Source organism: Monomorium pharaonis, chromosome 2 (genome assembly GCF_013373865.1).
Source record: "Monomorium pharaonis isolate MP-MQ-018 chromosome 2, ASM1337386v2, whole genome shotgun sequence".
NCBI classification, from domain to species: domain Eukaryota; kingdom Metazoa; phylum Arthropoda; class Insecta; order Hymenoptera; family Formicidae; genus Monomorium; species Monomorium pharaonis.
The window spans coordinates 24,460,783-24,486,431 of record NC_050468.1 but is presented as its reverse complement, the minus strand read 5'-3'; the positions used below and the strand labels follow the sequence as shown (position 1 = coordinate 24,486,431).

The 25,649-nt window shown below is 41.3% G+C and overlaps 1 protein-coding gene across 1 annotated transcript in view; it reads right to left on the bottom strand.

Moving 5' to 3' along the window:
* Positions 1–3,415: 3,415 nt before the first annotated feature.
* LOC105828909 (probable G-protein coupled receptor Mth-like 1) overlaps positions 3,416–25,649 on the bottom strand; it is a 143,526-nt gene continuing 121,292 nt past the window's right edge. The window contains exons 6-7 of the mRNA XM_036282474.1: positions 16,177–16,315; positions 3,416–6,646 (exon numbers count right to left, since the gene is read on the bottom strand). Of these exons, the coding sequence (XP_036138367.1) occupies positions 6,313–6,646; positions 16,177–16,315 (473 nt within the window). The 3' untranslated portion in view covers positions 3,416–6,312. The remainder of the gene's footprint in view (positions 6,647–16,176; positions 16,316–25,649) is intronic.

The window sequence follows — 25,649 nt, the reverse complement described above, 5'->3', positions numbered from 1 at the left end:
AGTTACGCTAGAGCTTTGACATCTACGGTGTGCTTAGTCCAGTTAAAAAAAATAAATGTCAATTAAAGTAGTGATATTAATTCTAATAATAATAAGAAAATAATGTATCAACATCGTGTGATAATAATACAGTGCGATAATAATAATGTTATCTACAAGAGTGTGACGGCATGTGATGGATGAGCTACGAGTGCCGTCGTGTGATCCGCTTACGAATACGCTTTTACAAATTGATAAATACCAGTTCCTTAAATTATTGCTTATTGGACGCGACATAAGAGAAGAACTATTCCGTTCGATATTTTTACTGACGAATCGTTGTGTGCGGCGAAATATGCTAATCATTCTCTCAATTATCCGGTGCGATCGTCATTCTTCTTATTTCTCTAACGTTGCTGCTCGTCGATACGCTAATTACACACGCGGATTTTCACACGCATGCACACACATACGCACGCACTGTCACGCAATTAATTAATCGCGGTAATCGTATCACACTTACACGCTAGCAAACAATTAATAACATCGCCGACCCGGCCGTCCAACTTCCTCGTGCCGGTTTCTTCCCGACACCACGGAATCGCCGAGAATTCAATTCGCGGGAAATCGATCAATCAGCGATGTTGGGTTCTTTGATGAAGGCTTCCTCTGGAAAAAGGAGCCGTGCCGCGACGTTATTTCACAGTTGTACACGCTACAAAAAAGAAGGAACTAACGGAGATCTTCCGGGACGAACTGATTCTAATTGCGAATAACTCGCTCTGGTTTTCAAAAATATACAACCGGGTTTGCTATAACGCGATTTGCAGCTACTAATGCAGCTCTCAATGTCTGAAATGTAGAAGCATCGTTCTTATGATTTTTTAATAAAAGGATGAAGAGATAATTTATTGAAACTTGATATTGAAATTTGAAATTCAATTAAGTTGAGATTGGAATCCACGTTAAGATTTAAAGACGATTTGAAGTTAAATCAAAGATAAATTTAACTCGCGAAAAGCTTTTAGCTCATAAATCGTCAATGATTCACAAGCTATCTTGTGATTTTTTTTTCATAACGGTTTTCGTAGCGGATTTAAAGAAAAGAATCTGCTTACTTTTCGTAACGCTAATCAATCGAATCGCTTTGTATCGTTCGATTTTAGATAATTTCGCGTTTTTTTTTTTAAAACGAGAATCCAGAGCGCGGAAATGAGGTATTCTCGTTTATAAATCAGGCAGTCCCGGCAGATAATGGACGCGCGTTTCTCAGTCTCTCGTTTCCTTAGATGCACGTAAAACACAATGACTTTCCTAATCTCTAAAGTCTAATCTAAATTTCGGCGTCAAACGAATTGAACGCCAATCTCGTACGCCAAGGCTCGAAAACTCGGGCGAGGTTCCGCTTGTAATCCTACGTTCGACTCTACACCGTACAACTAATCCTACTTATATCGATTTCTGATCAGCAATCACAATTTCCGTGCGATTAAAAAAGCGCTTCTGTTTTTCTCGCGATTATATCGCGAAACGAAATGCTTTGTTCTGATAACGATGTAAAACGACCCCGAGTACTCTCTCTCTCTTGTGCTGCAATACGTCTGCCCGGATGTATAATATAAAACGAAACGAATGCCGGTTGAAAATTCTATTCCCGATTATTTTTCGATCGTCCTGACGAAATCGACATCGCACACGCAAACAGCTCGCGTTAACTCGCTGTTTATATGTAGCCGCCGATTTGAAACAGAGGCAACAAATGAAACAGCGAGGAAGTCGTCGCGGGGCTTGATTAATCCTTTAGTCCTGCGCGCGAATACCGGGTACGAAAGAGCGAGTTAAAGGGATTAAAACGAGAAGTTAATCGAGGCTCTACTTAATTAATTTGACACCTGATATTATTCTACTTTTACGTTCATCAAAATAATAAATTCATACACGGAAAAAATTTTCTCTTAAAAATTACCCTGAAAATCATGGTAATTGTCAACGTAAACTTTGAAGAATTTTATTATATTTTTGACAAAATTTACTAAAATTTAAATAAAATTTGGCCAAATTTTGTAAATTTTATTATACTTCTAACAAACTTTACTAAAACTTTGTCAAATTTTATTAAAATTTTACTAAATTTTAGTAAATTTTGTTAAAAGTATGGTAAAATTCTTCAAAGTTTATGTTGTCTCACAATTACCATGATTTTCAGGGTAATTTTTAAGAGAAAATTCTCTCCGTGTATCGCATTAAAGAACTACATGTGACATTCTACCGCGTCTTCGTTCCCGTCTTGTCGAGAAAAATTTGGACGGGAGGGAGGGTGGGGGATCGCGCACGTGCCGCAGCTAAAGGGTCAAGCTCGAAGGAGCCAATCGAGAGCCAATCGTCGTCGTCCGGCTCCTCTTTGTATACGCGATTCCGGCGTGCCGAACGCCGCGTTTGGAAGGCATTTCAAAAGGCATTGAATTCCTAATGTGTATTGTCACGAATTGATACATCGATTATGCCTTGACCTACCTACACGTGATTTCGTATACGGTGCGCGCCTTGCGATCGTAGGGCCCGGCCTGTGACAAAGGCGAAACCGGCGTCCGGCTTCGCCTCGAAGAGCGCTGGATGTGAGTATCCGAGTCCCTAGGAAAGCGCGACGTATGACGAGTGACCATTGTTCCCGGCGAAGAGGGAACACATCTCGTCACGTTAAAATCGCTCGAAAAATTATCAAAAGCGGAGGTCGACGATCGGTGATTCGTTGCATTATATCGAGCGACTATATATCGTATATAATACTTTCATAATACTAGAAAAAAAAAAAAAGAAATTATATTCAAAGTGGCAGTTGCGCGGTTAGTCCCGATTAGTCTCATATGCTTGATATATATATAGTATTTCTAGGCAGTATGTAGAGCTTCGCGGAAGTTCTTCTAGAATTCCCTTCCGCGAAGTCCTTCCTTCGAGGCGTATCCGCCTCCTTCATCGGAAAATTACATGAAGAATACTTACAACGCAAGAGACGACGAACCATACTCTGTACATAAAGTGAAAATAACCTTCTAAAGTTTTCTTTAGAGAAACACAAATTTTAACGCTTTGCGTCTAAACGTCAATTGACAATTAAAAATTATTTTGAACTTTAGAGGCTAAAATTAATATCGTCGTGTAGAAACAGATAATTCCACCCCTCGTTCGTTTTCGTCGTTTCCCCGACGGCCATCAGTATAAATGTATTCCCGACCGAAATCGACATTCGATTCCTTTTACAGAAAAACGGATCGGATGGAGGAAAAGGTTGCGCAAAAGGATCTACTTCCCTCTCCCAACGATAGCACAAACGGATTACTCGTGCGCGGGGCAACGCACACGTCGACAAATTGCATGTACGCGAATTGCGTGCGGAACGTTTTTACGTGCAACGTGGTAAAGCTCTTTTTTTTTTTTACTGCACGCGCTCGGTACCGAACCGAAACAGGACCGTTCGACTGATCAGTGATAAATTGTGGGAGCCACGATGTTGCATGTTTAATGCTGGGCTAGGCCCAGACGGCTAACGACGCCGATGCAGATTTATGCTAAGGGAAACGGAAAAACGATTGCTTCTAGATTCGATAACATCCGATGAATAATGAAGGAAGGAAGGAAGGAAGGAAGGACTCCGAAGGAAAACCCATGACGAACTCTCGATCGTCTTTTTAGTAATAGTATACGAGGCGCAACGAACGCGAGGCCAAGGCTCGCTCGTCGTTTCGTCTCGAATTCTCGAATCCAAATCTCGAGAGAGCATAATGATCATTAGGCACAAAGAAACTGCCCTCCCGATTTCGCTCTCGTCGAACGTTAATTTTACTTTTGTCACAGTAGACGGTAACGCGATACTTTCTTCTCGTTTCAGTCGAAAGATTTTACACGGATAAAAGTCGTGTTTTAATAGATAGCAAAGATCACGTGGTACAAAGAATTGCTGGCATAAAAAGGTCGCGTTATCAAAAAAACTGGTCGTCAAAAAACTTGCCGTAAAACGGTGAAATCGTTTTAGAAAACGCAAAACTGCCGCGTAATAGCGTAGGCTACGACGTTCCATTGTTAAAAGTGATTAATCTCGTGGGGGAGGGGGGGGAAGGGAGGGGGAACACTTGCGCTAGTCGCGAGCCGATATTATTAATATCAATGAATATCGTTGTCCGTTGGAGAAAAAAAAAAAGAATATTAACTCGCCTCGATCATAAATCACGCATTGTTTCTGCCCGCGCTACCGAGGTCCGAAGAGTACGCGTCATTGTCTGTTTTAGCGGCATAGAGCCATTACAAATTCTGATTTATGAACGATGCGTTGGCCGAATAGGCTCTCGGGGCTGCATAAAGACACGCCTGGTATTCCTAATCGTCAGGCGAAGGTAAATCTCGCGGAAAAAAAGCGACACCCTCTTCGGGGACAAACGGAAAAGAAATTTTTTTTTTTTTAATTGCAAACAGTCCGCGAATCGGGCCCGTTACATTCGGCGAATGAAATATTCGCGGTACAGATGAAACACGTAGCACAGTGAAATGCCGGTGCGCCACGCGGAGCTCGCGGGGGCTCGAAGGATATCAGATCGAAATAGACGCGTGCCGGTGGTTTTAAACATTTGCGCTGCCCGGGTTAACGCCGTCGCCTCGAACGTTCTGCACTTCTTCTCGCGTCCTGTTTGTGATAGATACGTTGAACGTATACAGACATCTGCATAGTGTCTCGTCGGAGCTAGAGCGCCGAGAGAAATTTTGAATTGTGATACTTTAACTCGAGTGCGAGAGCCGTCGAGCCCGGCTTAAAATATCGTAATTCAAAGTTTTCAGCGGTGATCCGTGGTACCATAAATCCGAATCAAATCCTTCTCTCGCGCCATTCGATATTACGTATGCAGTACGTAAGGAAAAAGGAAAGCGCACACCATGAAAATGTTGTGAAATGCGAGAGATCGACGAGATTTCGTGGCAAAGAGTTTCTGTTAATTGCGTACGGTGAGTAATTGCTTATGTCAGAGAAGATGGATCGCGGCGGCGGCAGGTCCGGCTGTACCAAAACGGGAATGGACAATTAGCGTTCTTTCGTTATGCAGCGAAATTTCACGATCTATCTTTGTCGGGCGCGTATGCATCCAGTTTTCCAGATCCAATGACTGTAGATGCCGCCTGTTTGCCGCCCTGCCTCGTGCAATCTGATAGATTGTCGGCGCCCGCCCGACGAGAAGCTACTGTCATCCCGGAAGCTACCCGTCGAGGTTTCAGATAATCGTATGTACGCGCGTTGCTGATTTTCCGATTGCATCTCGCTCGACAGTTGATGCTCGAGATAGTGAGTTAACGACCGTTTCGCGATTGGAAAGTGAAGTCTTACCCAGGACAGCGATCACGTAATTTTTTCCTTAGGACGGAAACGTGAAAAGTTACATGTAACTATTTCTTTCTATTGGTGTTGAATAGAAAGAGACAGTAACTTGAAACTTTTCACTTTTCACGTTTCCGCCCTGGGGGAAAAATTACATGATCCATACCATGTACACGGATTTAAACGCTGTGTCATCCGTTTCTTTGCCATTAACCCCTTCTTTCTCTCTTTTTTTTGTCTCACACTACGAATACAAATCCGTATTTTCGTGTGAAATTTTACGGCCAGATACGATAAAGCGTAAAATAATATTTCTCTGGACCACTGGGCGAAATTGCGAGAACTCAAACAGCGAGAAAGTACGAAACATATCTAGAATACGTTCGGAAGGCGCTCTAAACGCTCTCGGATGTTCTCCAGACATCTCCCGGGCCTCCCTCGAGCTCGCGTATTGTCTGGGAAATGTCAATAAGAAAACATTTTCAACGAGGTCCTCCCGACCTTTGCCGGTCGACGAACCCGAGGCTCTTGCCGAATCGATCTTGCGGAAATATCCTCCGATACTTAGGTCGATTAAGCCCGACGTTATTACACACGACGGTGGCGTCTCGTTTGTAACTTGTCGAGTTGCAACATTACGCGCGAGGAAAAAGTAAGATGGAAGAGACGCGGTACGACAGTGAACAAGTTGCCGACGCAAATCGCTGGTCCCCTGTGGTGAATAGAGGACCGCTCGTGGGTCTTTCCGTTACGACCCTTTCGCTCGTCACCGTGTAAGTTTCCCGTGAAACTTCGTTGAACGACAAATTGCAGCCGCGAGCCACCTCTCGGTGGGTTCCAGTCGCGATTCAAATCGAATTGCTCTCATTGCGCTTATCTGGCCTGAACTGAACGCGCGCGGCGACAACAAACGACGCATTCGGGGACCCTCGTAACGACGCTAGACGCAGTTGTTCGATTGCCAAACCGTCGTTCTAGCAAATGGTTTCCAACGGTGCGGTTTTGGTGCTGGGATTTTGCGTCACGCTGTCCCCCATGCTGGGCATCCCGTGGCTGGTCGTGCTGTGCCCGTTACCCTGCCTGCCAGCATTGGTCTGGGGGTTCCTGCTGAAGAATCTCTTGAGCGCCGCTCGGACCTGCGGCTGGCAGCCGACGGCCGCGAAGATCAGTACACCCTGGAAGGCGTTTATCAGATCGGTGAAGTACCAGATGTACTGCGGCCCGCCAACAGCCCATGAAACCACGTCGGCGACCCAGGTGACGCCCATCACGATCACCAGTTTCATGCATATGCGGCCCAACGTCGCTCTGAAAGCAGAAACACGAAAAAGCTCAAGTGTGAGGTATTTGAGAAAATCGAGGAATGAGAAACATTTACTCGGAATTTCGAGATTGCATATCCCCGAGAAAAGTGACGACGGTAACGGAGAGCAGTCGAACAATGACAATGGAACGTCGTCGCGTAGAGAGGCACGTTCTGTAATTTCAGCCAAGCCCCATCGGTTTTAGTCCGCACGTGTGAACCGTGGAGAGGCCGCATGAACGAAAGACTATGAGTAGAATTGATTGTAATGGCCCGGTTGACATTTCGCTATTGTTTACGTTACAATCGTTGCCGCCGGTCGACGTCGCTGAATGCGATAGACTGCAAGAAATTATTTATCGCGCTACGAGACTCTCTCTCTCCCCGACGGTCAATAAAGCAATCGCATTGCCCCGCCACACGTGTGACGTGTGCAATGAATGTAAATGGTACACGATTAATTGACATTGTTTATTTGATATGCGAGACCGTGCTTCGTCTCGTTATCAATAATAGACGGTCCAATAATAGGCGATAATAAATTGGCGTTTTTCTCATTAACGTTTAACTATTGACATTTCGAAGCTTCCGTCTCCTTCTCTCTCGTCCTTTAATTTTTGATATTCTGTGATTTCTGTATCGAAAGTAGGAGAGCGAAATTTGCGATTTTTCACCGAATAAAAAATTTTACAGACTGTTTTATCTCATTATGTTTGAATATCTCTGTAAAATTTTAACAATTCTGTTATATAAGAGTAATTTAATTTTTCATTTAGTCTGGATTTTTATATAAAATCGCGTTTGTCATTTATAAATTTAACGAGAAAGTAGCATTGCGAATTCAATCTATATTTACACTGACGAAACTTTAATAAATATTTGCGCAAAAGTTTATTTTGATCCAATTACTCATTTAAAAGTTATTTGCCTAAAACTGCAACAAAATAGGGTTCATTTTTGATAATTTTTCTTCTTTGCAGCTGGTTTCAGAGCTAAAATTCAAATATTCGCAATCAAAACTTTTTGTCGTTGGTTGCGAAAAAAGAATCAACCTAAGAAAGCTTGCAATTTTTAAATTTTCGATAACATTTTAACTGGCATTGTATAGCCCAAAACATCCCTAAATGAATTGTGCGAGCGAATGCGCACTCGCGCTGGCGGCATCGATTCGATGCGCACTGCATCCCACGTAATGTATGCGTCCCGTTGCAGGAGGCTCCAAAGTCAAAGCGTTATTAATGCGCCCCGTCAGAATATTCGCGGCCCGTAACACTGTGCACCGGGCGGTATCGCAGAATTATGGCGTCGTAATGTCGTTCCGCGCGCGAGCCGGCGCGGCGGCCACCGAGAATTCTATTTTCGTTGGCGTTGCTAATTATTATGAACGCACCGCGTGCAGTCACTCGGTCGTCGCGAGCCCGAAATCTCGGATGAGGGGTCCCAGAGGGGAAAGCGGACAAACGCCGAAAATAACGCCGAAAGGAAGGGAACGCAAATGGGAATGATGTTCGAGAAATGATTTGGGAATCCCGCCTTCCGATGAAGATTGCCGGAGCCATCATCCTCGTAAGAGAAGTCTGGTAACCTCGAGAGAGAGTGCAGGCGAGTAGGCAGAAATTGATATAGCAGCAGTAGAGTCGCGTGATAATGTCGTTTCAATTACAGGTCTTATCGCTTTAACAGTGTAAGAGGTGATGAGATCATAAATAAGCGCTAAAAAGATTTAATCGGTTCTTAAGGGGGATCTAAATATCTCCATGTCTTTATCGCGCAGGTTATAAGCGTAGACAGAGCAACATGTACACTGCGAGAATTATTGATTAAAAATGTTACTTGCTTTAAAAAAACGATTTATTTGTATTCCTGATTAAATATTTAATAAAAAAAAAATAAGTATTTAAAACATTTAAAAATACAGATATTTAGACCAATTATAAAACTTAAATACAGATATTCGGCTAATGTAGCATTTAACATACTTTATTGTCAAAACACTATTTATTTTTGTTTTGGAGTTCATCTTCAAAATATCATATTAAAATTCGTTTTCTTCTTTAAAAAATTGTTAATTCTTTTATATCACAATATTTTAAAGAAAAAAATATCTTTAAATTAAAGACTTAAACTTATAAAATTACTTTATATATATATGAAAAAAACATATTTCTTTTACCTAAGAGAAACACATTTAAAAAAATACATTTGTTTCAACAAATATTTTTCTCAGTATAGAGTGACTTAAATAGCCGCTCGAGAAAATGATTTTTCCGCGTATTTGAATATTATAGTGTAACGAATATAGTTTCTAAGGTCTTCTATTCTTTTACAGATATGAAAAAAAGGGAAAATAAAAAATTATTCTCCTTTCTCCTTCTGTCTATGTGTGTGTGTGTGTGTGCTTGCCGTTGTATTTTCTGATATTTTTCAGGATTAATTGCGTATAGAAACAAGTTTTATCTGTTTCCCTGGGAAAAAATAATTGGCCAAAATTACAAAATAAGTGGCAGGGCTTCCTCCACATCCTCCACAGTTTAAGTGCGTCTGAAGTTTAAGTGTAAAATAATTACGACCGACGTAGGTAGATGCAAAATGAGTGCGTCTTTCCGCGATGCAAAGCGCGAGGGATCCTGTTTTATAAACGAGGTACTATTACGCTTCCGTCGGAGCTTCCGTCCGTGATATTACCTTCGCCGTAGGTACGTATGCATACACGGTGTATCCGTACACGAGAGTTTTCGCTAGATCGCGTGGTAAATAAACTCGCGAAGGGTTTCGGAAACGATTTGGCGCCGAACGTGGATGCGATACCGTGGATCGACCGTGACAGCTGTCGCGCATCGGACAAAGCCGCGGACCGGATGTGGGATGTATCGAGCCGGAGTAGAGCGTGCGTGTAAACGTGGAAAAGTACGATATAATTTGCGCGAGGGTCAATATTATACGAGCGCATGGCGAACAACAATAACCGGGGAGAGAATTCCTGTGAGAGAAGCGCAAAAGGGGGAGGAGAGGGGAGTAGAGTGCGAAGCGAACGAGGTGGAATGGTCCACACGGGGCGCTCCGTAAATATTGAATCCCGCTGTTCACCGTTCTATTCGCGCGGCGCGGGCCGGAGCGTAGTAACGCGAGACAATAAGGAGAAGGAAAACGGGAGGACGAATGTGCGAGAGTGAAACCGAGCGGGCGAGAGAGTTCCAGGGGGGGGGGGGGAGACGTTGACTCTTGGACAAAGGACTCGCGCGCGAAGGAAGATGTCCATTATCGGGAGACTCGAGAGAAAGAAGAGCGGGAGAGGGAGGACTCGCGATTCTCTCGAGCGATCGTCGTGCGTGCAAGGCCTCTTCCCCCTTTTGGCCATCGTCCGTCGTCGTCGCGTTTGCCCGTCGGGCAAACAAACCGAATGAAGTCGTTACTTACGGGAGACACACATGCATCCGCGCGCATCTGCATGGGGAAGGGGCGGGAAGGGGAGAGGAAATGCATTTTTCAAACACGGACAGTCGCATTCTTTGCCGTTTACATTGCGGACCGGGACATTCTCGCCGGTCCTTGGGTAAATAACGCGGCTTTCACAACCGTGTAAAAATATATGACGAGAGAACCATTAAGGGAGAATAATCGACGTCACGCGCGACTCCCCGCGCTAAGATAAACTGCGACGGGGTCTGAGATTCCGCGTTTACAGCGCGATTCCGAATGTCCGCGACAACGGGGAGTAGCACCAGCCGCAAAGTTATTATCTCGTTTAATCGCCGGAGCGAAAGCTGCGTGGATATTGGACGACGACGAGGATCTCGCGAAGGGACGAGCTAAACTCGGAAGATGAAAGCGACGACGATGCCGGCGGGGAGGAGGAGGAGGAGGAGAGGGAGGGGGAGGGACACAGACGAAAAACGATCTGAAATAGACATCCGCGGAGAAAGGAGGGAGGGAGGGAGGGAGCGCGTTTATGAGCGTTTATTCGTGGTTGCGAATAAATGTCAATCTTCCTCGTGGACGGCAAGAATGGCGGAAGGTCCGCGAACTCGACGACGGAGTTAATTGACACGAGTAGACGGCGCGCGGCGGGGAGAAATTTGCCGGACGGCCGCGACGATGACTTGGGAAATATCAAATGCGGCTGCTGCTGCTGCTAAGAAAGACAGAGAAAGAGAGAGAGAGAGGGGGTCGACGACTTGGAATATAAAATTTTAACCATCGCACCACCGCGTGTTTATCCGTCGTCAGGCGGCTTTCGAAGTTTCTTGACGTTCGTGCGAGTTAATCATTCATAAGCCACGCGGCATACGCGCTCTATTTTTAGCGTCCCGGCTTCGCAATCAACGCCTGCAATTCGCCACGGTAACGTTTATTAGAATGCAATTCATTGAGGGGGGCCGCCCTCGCCCTAGAAGGGTCGCGGAAATACCGTTCTTTCTCTCTTTTTCTATAATCGCAAAGTCAGGTTGCTTTGCGAGAGAACACGCGGGAAATGCTAAAAGGAAAGGAGGCACGGGGCAAATAAATTCGAACAAGTTACGAAGGAAGTATACCCGCTGCAATCGCGATATAAAAGTGTATACGTGTGTATGTGTGTAATAAAACGTCTTGCCAACGCGGACGCGTTTCGCGCTTGTACATTTCGCTCGCGATTCCCAGCACTTCCTTTCAAGAAATCCACGTCGCACGGGGAAAACGTAAAGGTACGATATAACGCGAGAGAATCCCTCTTTCCGCGATTTAAGCGTGCGAAGCCACGAAGTGCCGGCTTACGGGAGACAGACGCGCGGAGGCAGGTATCGCGGAAATATACTGTCTATATAAGTATATTTATACGATTCTCTTTCTCTCTCTCTCTCTTTCTTTCTCTAAAACTGTTCCTACGGAAACTATTCTCGCGCGGTCGCGAGTACAGAGATATACGCGTCGCGCGCGTTCTCGGACGTGTGCGGAGAGGCTAGGGTGTGTAAAATATTTTTTGCCCGTGAAAATCCGCTATCTCAGCTCGGAGGTGAGGAACCGAGGAAACACAGATCTCCACTTTGCGCGACCGCGAGAGAGGAGAAAGGGTGGCGGCGACGGAGGAGAGACACCGGAGAGAGAGAGAGCGCATCGGACTTGGGGGATCCGCACTCGTCGCGGACTGGCACTCCACGTTCTCCCGATGGCTATCGCGTTGTGTTTCATACCGCCGTTTATGCCCCACCGCCATCGCCGTGCCACCTTTTGTCAGAGGATACCTCGAGCTTCGACTCTTCCCGCCCGCTGGCAAACGTCAAATCGGACGTGACGACGTCCGTACGTTACTTGGCGCCACACCGAAATTATCCGGTCGGCCGGCGTGGGCAGCGACGTGGGACGTTTTAAAATGTCTTTTTCGCGTGAGTTTTTCTCGCAGATGTATACACAGAGGAAGAAATTAGTCTCGAATCAACAATCATTGTCTCATGTGTAAGCGAGACTATAAAATCTTTAAAGAATCTGTGAACGCGACATGACTTGTTTACATAAAGAACTTTGTCTAATTTTTTCATAAAAAAAAAAATATATTCTCGGTATTCAGTAATAATTTTCATTGAATTAAGAGAAAAATATTGGATAAAAAAATAATATCTTTAAATGAAATATTACGCTACGATTCTGAACAGAATCGTTAGATCCGCAGGTTTTCTATGTTGTAAAAAAGCTGCGCAATGAGTCTTACGAGTCTTTAGTTTCTATTTAGAATTGCAGCATTAGAATCTTTTAATACTGTTATTATCAATCAAAACACTCACATATATTGTACTTTTTAGATAACTATTATAATAATGAAATAAAGATGTAATACTTGCTTGAAATTTAAGATTATTAAATTCTTTAAAGGAAATTTTATATTCTTTCTCATATGAGACAATTGTTAACTTTATATTAATTTTTTTCTGCGTATTCTGTCGTATACTAAAAAGTTTTGCTAATGTAGGTAGAATTTTAGGTGTTACAATCAAAATTTGTCGCTAATTTTTGTTTTACAGAATATTAATTGTTACACATAGAATTTGTAGCAGCAACATTTTAGCAATATCTGCTGGAAAATTTAAATCCTATAAAATATGGATATGCGGCAGAAAAACTTTCTTCCTACGTTTCACTAAGAATTCAGATATAAATTCTGTCTGTCATTTAAATTAATTAAGTGTAAAATATATGCACAATATTTGCTTATCTATCTCAGTTAATGTTTCACATCCAGATAATGTTTGCTGTGGTTGCAATTTCATTTTTTTCTCATTGTATCCACGACAAATATTGTCACTCCAAAGATAGCTGCTGCTACGTTCCATTAATCGATCACTTTTAATGTGTTTGCTATACCTAATTTGCATTGAAGTAATCACATATTCGTGGCGCTATATTCAATGAACGTAGGAGGAGTATTATAACAAGCAGTTTATTTGTTGCGTCCAGAACGTAGGAGAATCTTTGAGAAACCCTGACATTTATTTCGATGTTTATGAGCATATTTATCTATTCTAATTTTGAGATATGTGTATTCGCGTCGAGCTAGGATTACTGCTTCACCGGAGCATCTCCAAGCTTTAAACCTAAATATAACATAAAATAACAAAAAAACAACATAACTCCGCGTATTTCAGTCGTAAAATGTTTTGAGGCATTGATATTGATATTTATCTTATTCTTCTCCGATGATAAAAAAATCATTGCAATATATCTTGGCGTTGAGAAAAAAAAAAAACTATTTTCAACATCATCGATGCACGATGTTCGCAAGTTTTTGCAAGATAATTTATCCACGTCGGGGTGTTCCGGAAAACTATGCAAACATGCGCGATGAACGAAATCCGTTCGTCGAAGGTACAGAACAAGCTTGGGATGAGGCGAAATCTGCATATGCTATTCCGTTTCCTTTGCCAACAATGGCCGTATTGTGTTCGTGTACGACGGGCAAATAGCGTCGTCGAAATCGCGAATTGGGATCGTCAATATCAATCTCGAATAGAGCGAGAGGATGTAAGCGGATCGAAGGGACGTCGAGCGAATGGAAAATAACGATTTCCTGATATCAGTCGGCTGGAAGGTAATAAAATAAACCTCCCCCGCGCGCGAAGTCTGCGCTCTATAAAAAGAATCCGTCCGCCTGTGCAAATCGGAAAGTACGAGGTGTCAAATACCTTTCGCCGTAAAAACGAAAACACGGAGAAATATCTTGACGTTTGAACGTCATAGCGTTTTTGATGCTGTGTGATAGCGCGCATGCCTGCGTATTTGCCCAAGATAAATTACACATCGCGGGTAAAGAAACATGGAATTAAAATTCTATTAAGGTTTTTATACGCACCAAATAAAAAAAGAAGATTCGTAGTAATCACGGGTATGCTCGCATATACGGAGAAAGTTTCATCGTAAGAAGAAATTTCAGAGATTTATACCATAAGGCAATTTGATGAAAAACATGGTAAAAATATTTATAATTCTTTCCTTGGTCCGCGTTTATTGCTTAATTACCGTAGTAACTTTTATCAAAAAAATTTTCTCCGCGCATTAGAATCCAACGTATGAAAATTTGAGGTCGGTCGGAAACGGACTCCGTCGAGGAGTTTTCCTTAGCTTTCGCCACGCATGTGTCCCTTCGTTTTCGCGCGACCGGTTATCCTTGACGTTCAACGACGCCCGGGCGCCGTCCTTCGGCGTTGAAAATAAAGTCCCGCATTCCCGCGAAAAACGCGGGATTGACTCGGGCGTTTCGCCCGGGCCAATAAAACTTGGTCGTTTCCCCGAGACGAGAGTATGTCGTTTCGCAGCCGCCGAAACGGTCGGGCGTTCCTGCCCTCCACGGGCTGCCCCGCACGCAACGTCGCGTTTATTATCGTTGCGTCGAGAAAACGGACCCGTAAACGCGGCTGTTGGCACAATTCCGGGATATTCCTAGAGATATTGGCGGGAGCCGTCGATACTCTCGCGCGCGCGTGCGCCGTTATCGGTGCGCTCCGTTCACGCCCGCGTTTTCCTCTCGCGAAAGGGCAAATCACGGGGGCAACGAGCTTTTCGTCTTCCGCCGAAATATCCCCCGGCATTCATTCCGGGATATTGCGAGACGATCTTTTTCTCTCGTTCGCCGCGTTGCAACGAGCAACGTCGAACGTTCGCCCGATACCAATATACGGGCTTACGATGTGTTGAGTCTTCGAGTCTTTAATGCTCGTACGTCTTTGTTTGCCGCGCGCGCCTTCGCTTATTTAAACTCGAATTATATATGGGAGGTTTCCGCGCGCCGTGCGCAAATGTTAATATAGGTTTAAAATTTTCGCGTGTTCTAAAGCCAAGTTCTCTTCGTCCGCTTTTCACTTTTGCGCGACACAAAACTCCGCCTCGCGCAGACGTCCAAGTATCGTTTCACCTCGACCTCTAAATAGATCGCACAAATTGGCCGTTCAATTGAATCGATTAATCAGAGACTCTGCGGGACGAATCGGCCGGATCGGAGATAAGAAGATCCTCCGATTCGCACGCGAACGAGTTTATCTGCCTCACGAGGTCACCGGTCTCTTTAACTTCCATTCCCCGAAAAGTGCAGAAAAACGAGAGGCGAATATTCGTCAAGTCTCACAGGGTCGGGTGCAAAGGTAAACGTTTGCGCGAGACAAAGAGGAACGAACAGGCCGGCCGGCCGATATCCCGCGTGACGAGCGCGCAACATGTGTTCACGAGAATTTCTCTTTCTCTCTATCTCTCGATCTCGAGAGGAGAAGCTGCGCCCGGAGAGGAACAAAACGTTATTATTTTCACCGTGGAAAGCCAAACCCCCTCACGCCGCAAGATTGGCGAGAGAACGCCTCGGGAGCTTGGCTGGCAGTGCTATTCTGCTGGATTTAGGGGGGACCATCAGCTGGTTGGACCCGAGTCCGCGCTGTCTCTCGATTAATCCGACCAAACTGCGGGACGATCCTTCGTTAATCCATCGATAAATCGGGTAGTTTCGAACACCCGTACACGGATACTCGGAGAGATACAGTGTCCGCGGAGCGTAATTAAATTTACGTCTCTCTCTCTCTGATCCCGACATCTCGTGTCTCTATTCCGTTCCATCTTCTTACTTCGGTTAATATCATCGTAACTTTTTTAAATTAATTTCACTCGACTAATATCGAGCGTTGTGAAGTAAAGTATATTCATTATTCCGTTGATAAGAGAGAGCGTAAATATGCCAGGAGCATTGTTATTGCGGTATATTGTATACGAGAAGATCGAATTGTTACGATGCGGAGAAATTTATTTATTAGCGTACAAAAGCCTTTTGTGGGCATGAAGAATGAATAGATATCCGTAAGAGAGGAAAAAAGAAATATTGGTGTTTTGTACAATTTCTCTGATTAACCCCCTCCCTCCCCCCTCCGTTATTTATGAATAGAGCACACAAATGAGTATCGTGTTCGTTTAAAACAGTTGAAACACCATAAATTATCTCCACGGAAACAGTACTGAAAAATGAACGAGCAAGATATATTAGCCGTTCCCTTTTTTCTCCCAAATTGTAACGAGGAGAATGTTTACTTACCTCTCGGTGGTGCTCTTCACGAATTCGCCTTTCCAGAGACCGCACGTCAATTCGCGAGCAGTTACTGCGAAAAACATAAGATTTACAGCCAACAGCACTCCGATGGGACCAAAGAAGTACGCCAGAATTTCCATGTCACCTGCAAGGCAAACAAGACGAATCTAAAATTCCGAACAGAAGATGAAAAACCGCAGTCTGTTTTATAACTATGTATATAACATTCTGCTGGTAGACGATTTATAATGAATTATTTCTTTCAACTGTGTATACACTGAGAAAAAAATGTTGTTACTTTGACTAAATTTTTCAACTCAATTAAATTTCTTTAATTGTTAATTTATTTAACTTAAATACATAAAATATTTGAATTTTACATCAAATCTTCATATATTTGACTGAAGTACATAAATATTTGAATTGAACATATTTAATTAAGTTGAAAAATTTAGTTAAATTAATAACTTACTTTTCTCAGTGTAGTAAATATCATTAAATAATAACTTTATTATAAGTGTAATATTAAAGAAAAAATACGATACAGCTTAAAATAAAGAGAAGAATATAGTTAGAATAATTAAAGAGAATTATTAGAAAGCGAATAATTAATTTTCTTTGGAACAATCAATTTTTTAAAAAATCTAGATTATGATAGCAAATATTCTCTATCAATAGCGTCACATCGTTAATAATATTAATGAATAATTTTGTTTCGGCAAGAATCAAGCGAAAATATAAATAGAAAAATTAGATAATAAATATAAAATTTCTACAAGAACCACTTAAAAATCTAGAAGTTTAATGATTTTTAAAAGAAAGTTAACAGAATGGTACATTAATTAAAGCCTAAAACTTTGTTTTTATACTTGTTATATGTCTAGAGAAAAATTACCAAATTTACACAATGAAGGTTTGAAGATGAGAAGTTTGTTTCTTGAAAATTTAACTTTTTGAACTTGTTTGGTTTTTATAAAAAAACTTCTATAAATAATATTTACGTCGTGATAATGTAGTCCTGACGTTGTTCGTGAAAATAACGCGTATTACGATACAATTTTATCGCCCCCTCCCCCCCCCCTCGAATTTTCGTGTGTAAAAGCGTGTGAACGGGTGATTCCTGTAAGTAATAATATCGCTGACGACGTTTACGCGATGAAAACGCCACAGAGCACAGTAGTAACGGGTTCCTTAGAATCCGTATTCCACGAGAAACGAGCGCCGATTTTCTATTTTGGTTCCGCTAACGACCCACCGACACGAAACGGTCTTTACACCTGGATTAATCATATGGCGGTTCTCGCCCGCGGGACGACCTCAAGACCAGGTCGATACTCCAGATTTTGATAGGCGGAAATGCCTGGCGTTGCAGCCAAACGATTTCAATAATAAACCGCGCGATCGACTGAACCTGCGAAACGTTAAACTGTTGGCTCTATAAAAATACTGCGATATTCGTGTAACAGAAATGAATCGGTTGACCGGATTTCCCGACGTTTCGATCCGCTGCAAATCATTCGGGGCACGTATTATGAAGCTGTTCGGGATGAATTCCAATTCGGAATAATTCCATTTTCCCCTAGAAAACGCATTAGGAATCTAGGGAATAAATGAATAACAATTTCGATCGGAATTCATTCCGAATAGTTTCATAATATGTGTGCTCTGTGGCCGCGCTTACAATTAATTAAAACTCACGCGAATCTCCCTCTACGGAATTACGAAATTCTAATTCCGTTGAATCCGCGTTTAGAGAAGATCCTCGCGAAGGGAAAGGCGCGTCTCGGAACGCGGAAGGCGAATCGCCTTCGTGTGGCACCCGGAAATGGACGGGCGGATTTATGACAAACAAATAAATCGCGCCGGTGTCGGGTCGCCGACGGACGGCGCGCCTCATGGTTTATTTTCTTGTCCGTATCGACGGGCGGCGCGTCATATGACAGAAAGAAAATAGAGGACGTCGCGACGCCGAGCGAACTCGCGTCCAAATGCGCGACGCGTCGCCTCTCATTTATTCTTAATTATTTATGACGTCGCGCACAATTCGGCGTTCGCGATGGCGAGCGATAATTACCAAGGGGGCGAGACGCACTTTGTTTCCGTTATCCAATAATGCTCGATGGCCGATAATGCTTTGCTGCAGCAAGTCACACGCGCATTTTCTCTCCCTTTCGCAAATAGCGGTGGGTTGTTTACTCAACCGACCGCACATATCTCAAGCGATTAAATTTTTCGCTCTCCTCGTTGTAGCGTGCGCGTGCATGCCGTTTCCGAAAGGAGTGTAATTATTCCCTCGTCCCACAATCGCCCGGGGCCGCAAGATTAAATCCTCGTGCAATTTTTAATTGAACCGAAATAAATATACAGATGTTACAATATTTCGTTCTTTTTTATGATTTTGCGAATTATGTGAAATAACAAAATGTTCACTCCAGTATTGTTCGAAACATAGTGTTCTCTTGCGAGGCACTAGAAATTTATACATTTGTTCTTTTTGCACTAGGATGGTTTTCAAAATTAGTCACATTTATGCTAAACAGTATGCCACAGTAAACAAACATTTTGTATTTATGTTAAAATCGGTCTTTGTTCATGTTGAAATTTAACACATTTGCTTGTTACTTAAACATATTGCTCTTGTGTTAATTCAAGTAAAGTGTTAAATGATTAGAATAACTGAAAAAAGTGTAAAAAAAGTAACAAAGTATTTTTAATTTTACACAATGTGTTCCTCATTATCAGTGACAATTTATCTGGTAAATTAGACAGAAAAAAACGTTGAGTTTATTGTATAATATAATAGAATTAGTTATTTCTCGATGTGATCTCGTGATATAAGTTATAAGGTAACATGTTATACGTGTTACTTTGACATAATTTTCTGAGTAAATTGTTACATAAAAATTATGTCAAATTATAAAGTTTACGTTTATTTTTCTGTTAAAATATAATATTTATGTTGTTATTTAACATATACTTAACATGTTAAATTAACAAAAAAATTTCTATGGACCGTTGGGGACATGCAATATGTGTTAAATTTAACAGAAATTTTCCAATTGTACAAGAATGTACAATAACTCGCAGTTCTTTGAAATCGCGTTGCGAAAGTGCGGCAACAACGTCAATGATCGTGGGTCTTTGTCCGTTGTCGCTGTTGTAAACTCTCTCTCTCTCTCTCACACCTGCAAATCCTCCTATTTTTTGAGAGAATTCTGCTTTTCGCAAAATTATTAAGGCTCCATCGAAACATTGTATTATATTTTATGCGATAAGCCGGGGCCCGGCGCGGCGCAATCGAAGGACAAAAATAAAAGTGGAAAATCCACCCAATTCACAAAGGGCGGTGGGTGAATGCGTGCGATCGCGCGATTGAGCGTAGTAAATTCTGCACGAGGTTACAACAACGAGGGTATTGCGTGGCGATCACGCGACTGCCATCGTGATCCCGTCGAAATTGCGGGCACGCGGGAAAGGGCGGAATGTGTTTAGCAGAAATCATGGTAAATCACGCGGAGGGTGCACTTACCCAATATCGCGAGGTCGGATCGGATCGGAACGATTCCCCGATTCCATGCTTGGTGCAAGGCTGCGCGATTCTCCGAATTCCTGGGATATGCACACGCTGGTACGCGCGGACGCTCGGATTTCAAGTTCAAGACATCCGTATCACGTATCGCGTATCATGTTCGTTCGTTAAGCCCAGATATTTGCGGATACGTGCGAATTCACACTGTTTTACGTACTATATCGCTTGCCATAGCGCGGATATACCAAATTCCACTTTGTAATATATGTTTATGAAATACATATGCGATATTAAAGCGAGATTATTTTCATTCGGAGAAAAAAGCGCGTTGATGAAATTGTAATTTCATGTAAACGGCGTAAAAGAAAACAATAATGTAATAATATTCCATTTCCGTATAATAATCGGAAATGAAATATTCCTAAAATTTAGCGATTGATTACATTATATTGTATTGTTGATTACATTGTATTCTATGACAAAGCGTATAAATAATGCATGGAAAATATGTGCAATCACATATGACCTTATAAATTGAGTTTATGCGGCATTGTACAAAGTAGAATTTACATGTTATTATTGTGTTTTCAGTTTATGTATGAAATCTCTTGATTCTCTCTTTCTCTCCCCCAGAAAATTATTAAAATAAATTGATTATGATTCACTTTGAAGGATTCACTTTCAATATCATTTATTTAAAATTAAAATGTAAAAAAGCCATTATAAATATTGAATTAAAATATTGAACACTGATATGAAACCAAGATTGAGTAAGCTAATATTTTATAATAACTAAATTAAGTTAAAATTAAATTGGTATAATAAAGTTAATTTTGAAAAGCATTATTTTTATATAAAATAAAAATGTTATTATTTTTTAAAGCTGCATTATTCAAAACAATTAAAATATAGATCTTCGAATAAATTCAATATTTTTCATACATTAAGTTTATATGAAATAACAAAAAATATTGTTTTATGCAATATATTTTTTTACATAGAGATGAATTTTTAATGTAGGAAAAAATTAATAAGTTAAAGTTTACGTGCTCAAAAAAAAAACAACTAATTAAATTTAAAAATTAACTCATGAAAAATTAAGTCAAAAGTTACTAACTCTTTTTAACTTTGTTAACTAGTTATTATCCAATTCTGGGAATTACAGAAGACTTTTAAGCAACAGTAAAAAACAGGATTCACACGCGAAGCCCGCAATTTTCATCTTCCCGTAACTTGATGACAGAGATCCCCTGGCCAACTCTCTACGGTCGAGTCGCTTTTATCGGGGTGATTTGCCCCCTCGCAGTCAACCGGTCCCAACGACTCTTCCAACCCCATAACTACGGATGCAATCTGCCAGAAACAGGCTTCCACGAGGATTCCTCCCGTAGCCACTTATCGGCTACGGGGAGGCATCCGCGCGTTCGCAAACAAATCCATAAATAAAATCCTTAAACGAACTGAAAAGCTTTGCGAGTGGCAATGCATCGCACACTCTTCGCATAGGTTTTAAATTGCGACTGACCCAGTGAAGATTTTTCTCGAGAACTTTCTCGAGGGCGCCCGTAAAAGTTACGATAAAAATTTGAAGCGAGTTCACTACACGTCGAATTGATCGATCACGGGCATCGAGAGAACAAATTTTTTTCTCGAGGCGGATCTCCGCCCGATAGATTCGCGACAGAAATAAAGTGTTGGAGCAATGACCCGAGAAATTCCTATCGCAAAAGCTGGTATCTACGGTATATAAAGACCAGGGGGTCATTAATATCATCGTAATATCTTACATTTTTCAGGCGATCCGCTAAAAAATTCGAGCGTGAATATCTGTCATGGCGCTCGGCACGCTCGCGAAATTAAATCTAATGTGATTTAAGGTAATGTGATTTAACCGGGGCGCGTAAGTTTCTCTTTATTTTGCGCTCGATATATAAGAGAATATTTTACGGTTATGTGACAATGGCTCTATAAAAATAAACTCTGGCCAGTCCACGTGCACCGTATACATTTTCACTTTTTTTTTTTAGTTCGTCCATTGTTACAACATGGTTGGATCAATAATGATTCAAATCAATGAATAGTGATGCCTAAAGTTAAAAATTTTTACATATAACAAAATTAAATTCTCAATTTTTATTTTTGTAGAGAATGTAATTTTTGTGACAATTTTTGATTGACTTCAATTAGATTACACGAAAACGAAAAAAAAAAAAAAATCTAAAATTTTATTTCTATAATACAAATAATATCTATGTAAAGTAAAAAATCTATAAATCTAATAATCTATCGAAAAACGGCAATCATGTGACAATTTATTTTTTATTACACGTAGTGAAAATATTAAATCATCGTGCGTGTCGAAAAAGTCATTCTATCGCGAAAATCGAAAACCTCGCGTACGATTCATGGTAATGAGTAGATACTGATAATGAATAGTACCACATAAAACAATGTGGCGAATATTTTTTTAAATGCGTGGGAACATGCCAGACCAATGAACCTTAAACGCTTAACGATCCAATAAAGTGATACGTAGGCAAAATTCCCAATGTTTTCCTTACTGTATTTGTAAAGCATTTTTAAACAAGGCAAATACAAAAACACGAGCAGTGTCGCGTGACTTTAATAAATATAAACAACGACCGTAAACACGATGCGTGGCGTTTATGACGGATAAAGCGAAATAAAATAAACGCGAAAATTACAGGCAGCCAGCGAATTGTGGCGAAATCGAATGACCAAATATAGATTCATGCTGTTTGAAATAACTGTTACTCAAGCTTCGTAACTTTTTATCGGCGATCATTGGTTATTTCGCAAGCCAAAACGTATATATCCCATATAGTGAATCAGAACGTTTTCATCGCAATACTCTGAAATCCTGACATTCCATTGATGTTTGTAATGTACACTTTGAATTTGATTTAACTAACGTTTTATTTTTATTACGGGATTTAAAAATTTATTTGACTTATTACTATTAATTTATCAAAATCGCTCTGTGAGTTTTGATTGAATATGGAATTGCAGCAAAATTAATAATAATAACTTTATTAAACTACGAGCAATGAAAGCAGATGTACGAAATGATAGAATTATTACAGATAGCTCCACAAAAGATGAGGCAATAATGTTGTTAATAAATCTGAGGCTGTTAATATTAGTAACAACAATAATAATAATAATACACCAAGAAAAAAATTATTAATTTGACTGAATTTTTCAACTTAATTAAATTTGTTTAATTCAAATATGTATGTACTTCAGTCAAATATATAAACTTTTGATTTGAAATTCAAGAATTTTATGTATTTAAGTTCTAAATAAATAAATACTTGAACTAAAGAAATTTAATCGAGTTGAAAAATTTAGTCAAACATTAACATTTTTTTCCCCGAGTGCTGTGATTCATTTGCGTGTAAATATAATTTATTTCTCCAAGTATCAGCTGTTAAAGTTTCCGTCCTTTAAATTGGATTTAAATCTCTTTACACGCCAAGATCTGCCTCAGTTGTTGCGGATAATCAACTCTTCACTAATTGTTACGCAATTCTCGGAGCCTCCGCCGCCAGTTGGAATAATCGCGGCGGTTTTTACTTGCCGGTGGTCGGAGAACCGGAAAGCTCTCCGCGAGAGAGCTCAACGTCAAACTTTGGCGGCTCGTCACGAAACTTTCGAAACATCGTGTAGCGGGTCCTGTTCGGATAACCGAGCTAACTTGCATCCCGATGTCCGCCGGGAAGGCGCGGAATATTAAACGAATGGCGGAGAAGCGAACTTGTATTCCGGGCTTCTTCCCGGGCCTCTTTCTCATCCGGCTGCTCATCAAGACGGGCGTCTCAAAATGCAACGTACGTATGGGAGGGCGACGCTACGCCGAAATTCCCTAACTTTATCGAAGCCGGTCCCGCGACGGGATCGGAGGACGTCTCTGCTGCGGCAAAGTTTTTCCATCAGACATGCCGGACATTGCGCGAGCCGCGATGAATACTGAGAAAGAATTACAGTGAAACGGAGAGAACGCAGGAAGTCGAGCCTGGATCCTCTGTAAAAGAAACAACCCAAGTACAACGCGTATTTATCAAAGATTAGCATATCAATGCAGGCGGAGACGAGAGAAGAGTATTACGCGCAACAAATATATCTCAGCGTATATGACGGCGAGCGTCATTTTTCAAATGATAATACATACGTACGGAAGAAATGTGTTTCCTTTTTCTTTCGAGACTTTAGCAGGCAATAAAAGATTTATCCCGGCGTCGGTCTACATTCTCGACAGAACGATTGACGCGTAAAAACCATCAGTCTATAGGATAGTAGCTTTAGCTTGCTGCATCTTGCTCAAGACTACACCGGTATAAGAATACGCGAGAATGTACCATAAAGGAGGAGATAAAGGCGTTTACGAGCAAAAAAGGGGGATAAACCGCGGGGCGGGACCGGCTTTTCGAATCTTGCGGCCGCGGGAGATCTCGCGCCCGTCTATATTTGCCGGATCTGGCCGGTCGCCAACAATAGCTGTTTCGCACGAGTTATATCTCACTCCCATGGCAACCCGTAACAAACATAAATGAATTATGTCCACGCGTGCCGTTCGATACTTTACGAGAGGCACCTCCGGCACGGTCAAATCCGATTAGCTCGTCGCCGAAAGTGTTAGCGCTAAATCAATCGTGAGAAGCGGCGCGGCGCCGCGCACCACCTTCACGCTTATTTTTTTTCTGCCCGTCCAGCGTTTCTTTCTCCCCCCTCCCCTTCATTTTTTTGTCCGCGCCGTAGCACCGATTTATGCACAATGTGCTAGTCACGGCTAGTTTTTCAGGTCGAAACGCAATCCGAACTGTTTTATTTAGCTATCGCAAAATGACGCGAGTATTTTCCTTGGGGCGCGCGTAACGTTCGATAACTTGGACACAAGACGCAATAAAGATCCGGTTAACTTTATTACGATAAAATATATCCTGCGTTTGCCTGAATTTCCAATTCATTGCGTCCACTTGTGTGCCGAGTAATAAACGAAATTGCTGTGATAAATAAAGAAGGATTTGGGGACGGGTTTTGTGCGGGGTGCACTCGCGGCTCTTTAGCATCCGATAATTCCCTCTGCATTTCATTACCATTTCGATTATTCTAATCATCGTTATGTACGATCGTTCGTATACTCGCTCCTCTGTCGACTCCCATTCCGTAATCGCGTTAAGAAGCACAAATGTGTATTTAATCTTATGAATATATACACGGTGATGTGATCCATATGATATAGAGCATTTTTTAATTTATGATTTATTTACTACGATATACAGGGTGTCTTCGGAGAAAAAGTCGTTATCGTTAATATTCTGGGAAGTGATGGGCATTGATCATTTTAAGTAAAAAGTTAATGTACAATGTGTACTATTTTGAACGATTTCCAAGATTAAATGTTGAAAATTAGAGCCAAGAAAGAGGTACTTACGTACTATTTTAAATAATTCATTTTTCAAGTGATGTATTTTTTAAAGTTTATAATAAATCTAAAAAAACTTTACATTAATGTATTTTTCAACTCTTGTGGCGTATTGCTTGTCTGAATGCATCGTGACGTTCCTTTATGCGGGCAATAGCATCCATTATGTGAGCGAACAGGTCATCCAGTTTATTCGCTTTTCTTCTCTGTACGCTTCACTTTTCATTCAATCTCATAAACAAAAAAAAATCCAACGGAATTAAGTCTGGAGATCTTGATGTGCAGTCAGTGGCACTGCCACGATTAAAATCAAATGCAAACTATCTCGAAATAAAACATATTCACATGAATACTGTTATTTAAAATAATCGATACTATTTTTTTTCTAGAATACAAACTTTTCCCTCTGTAACATTATATATTTTTTTCTTATAAATATTTTATATAAAATTATAAAATATTTATTTAAAAAATTACTATAGACTATTATTCTAAAAGTACCAT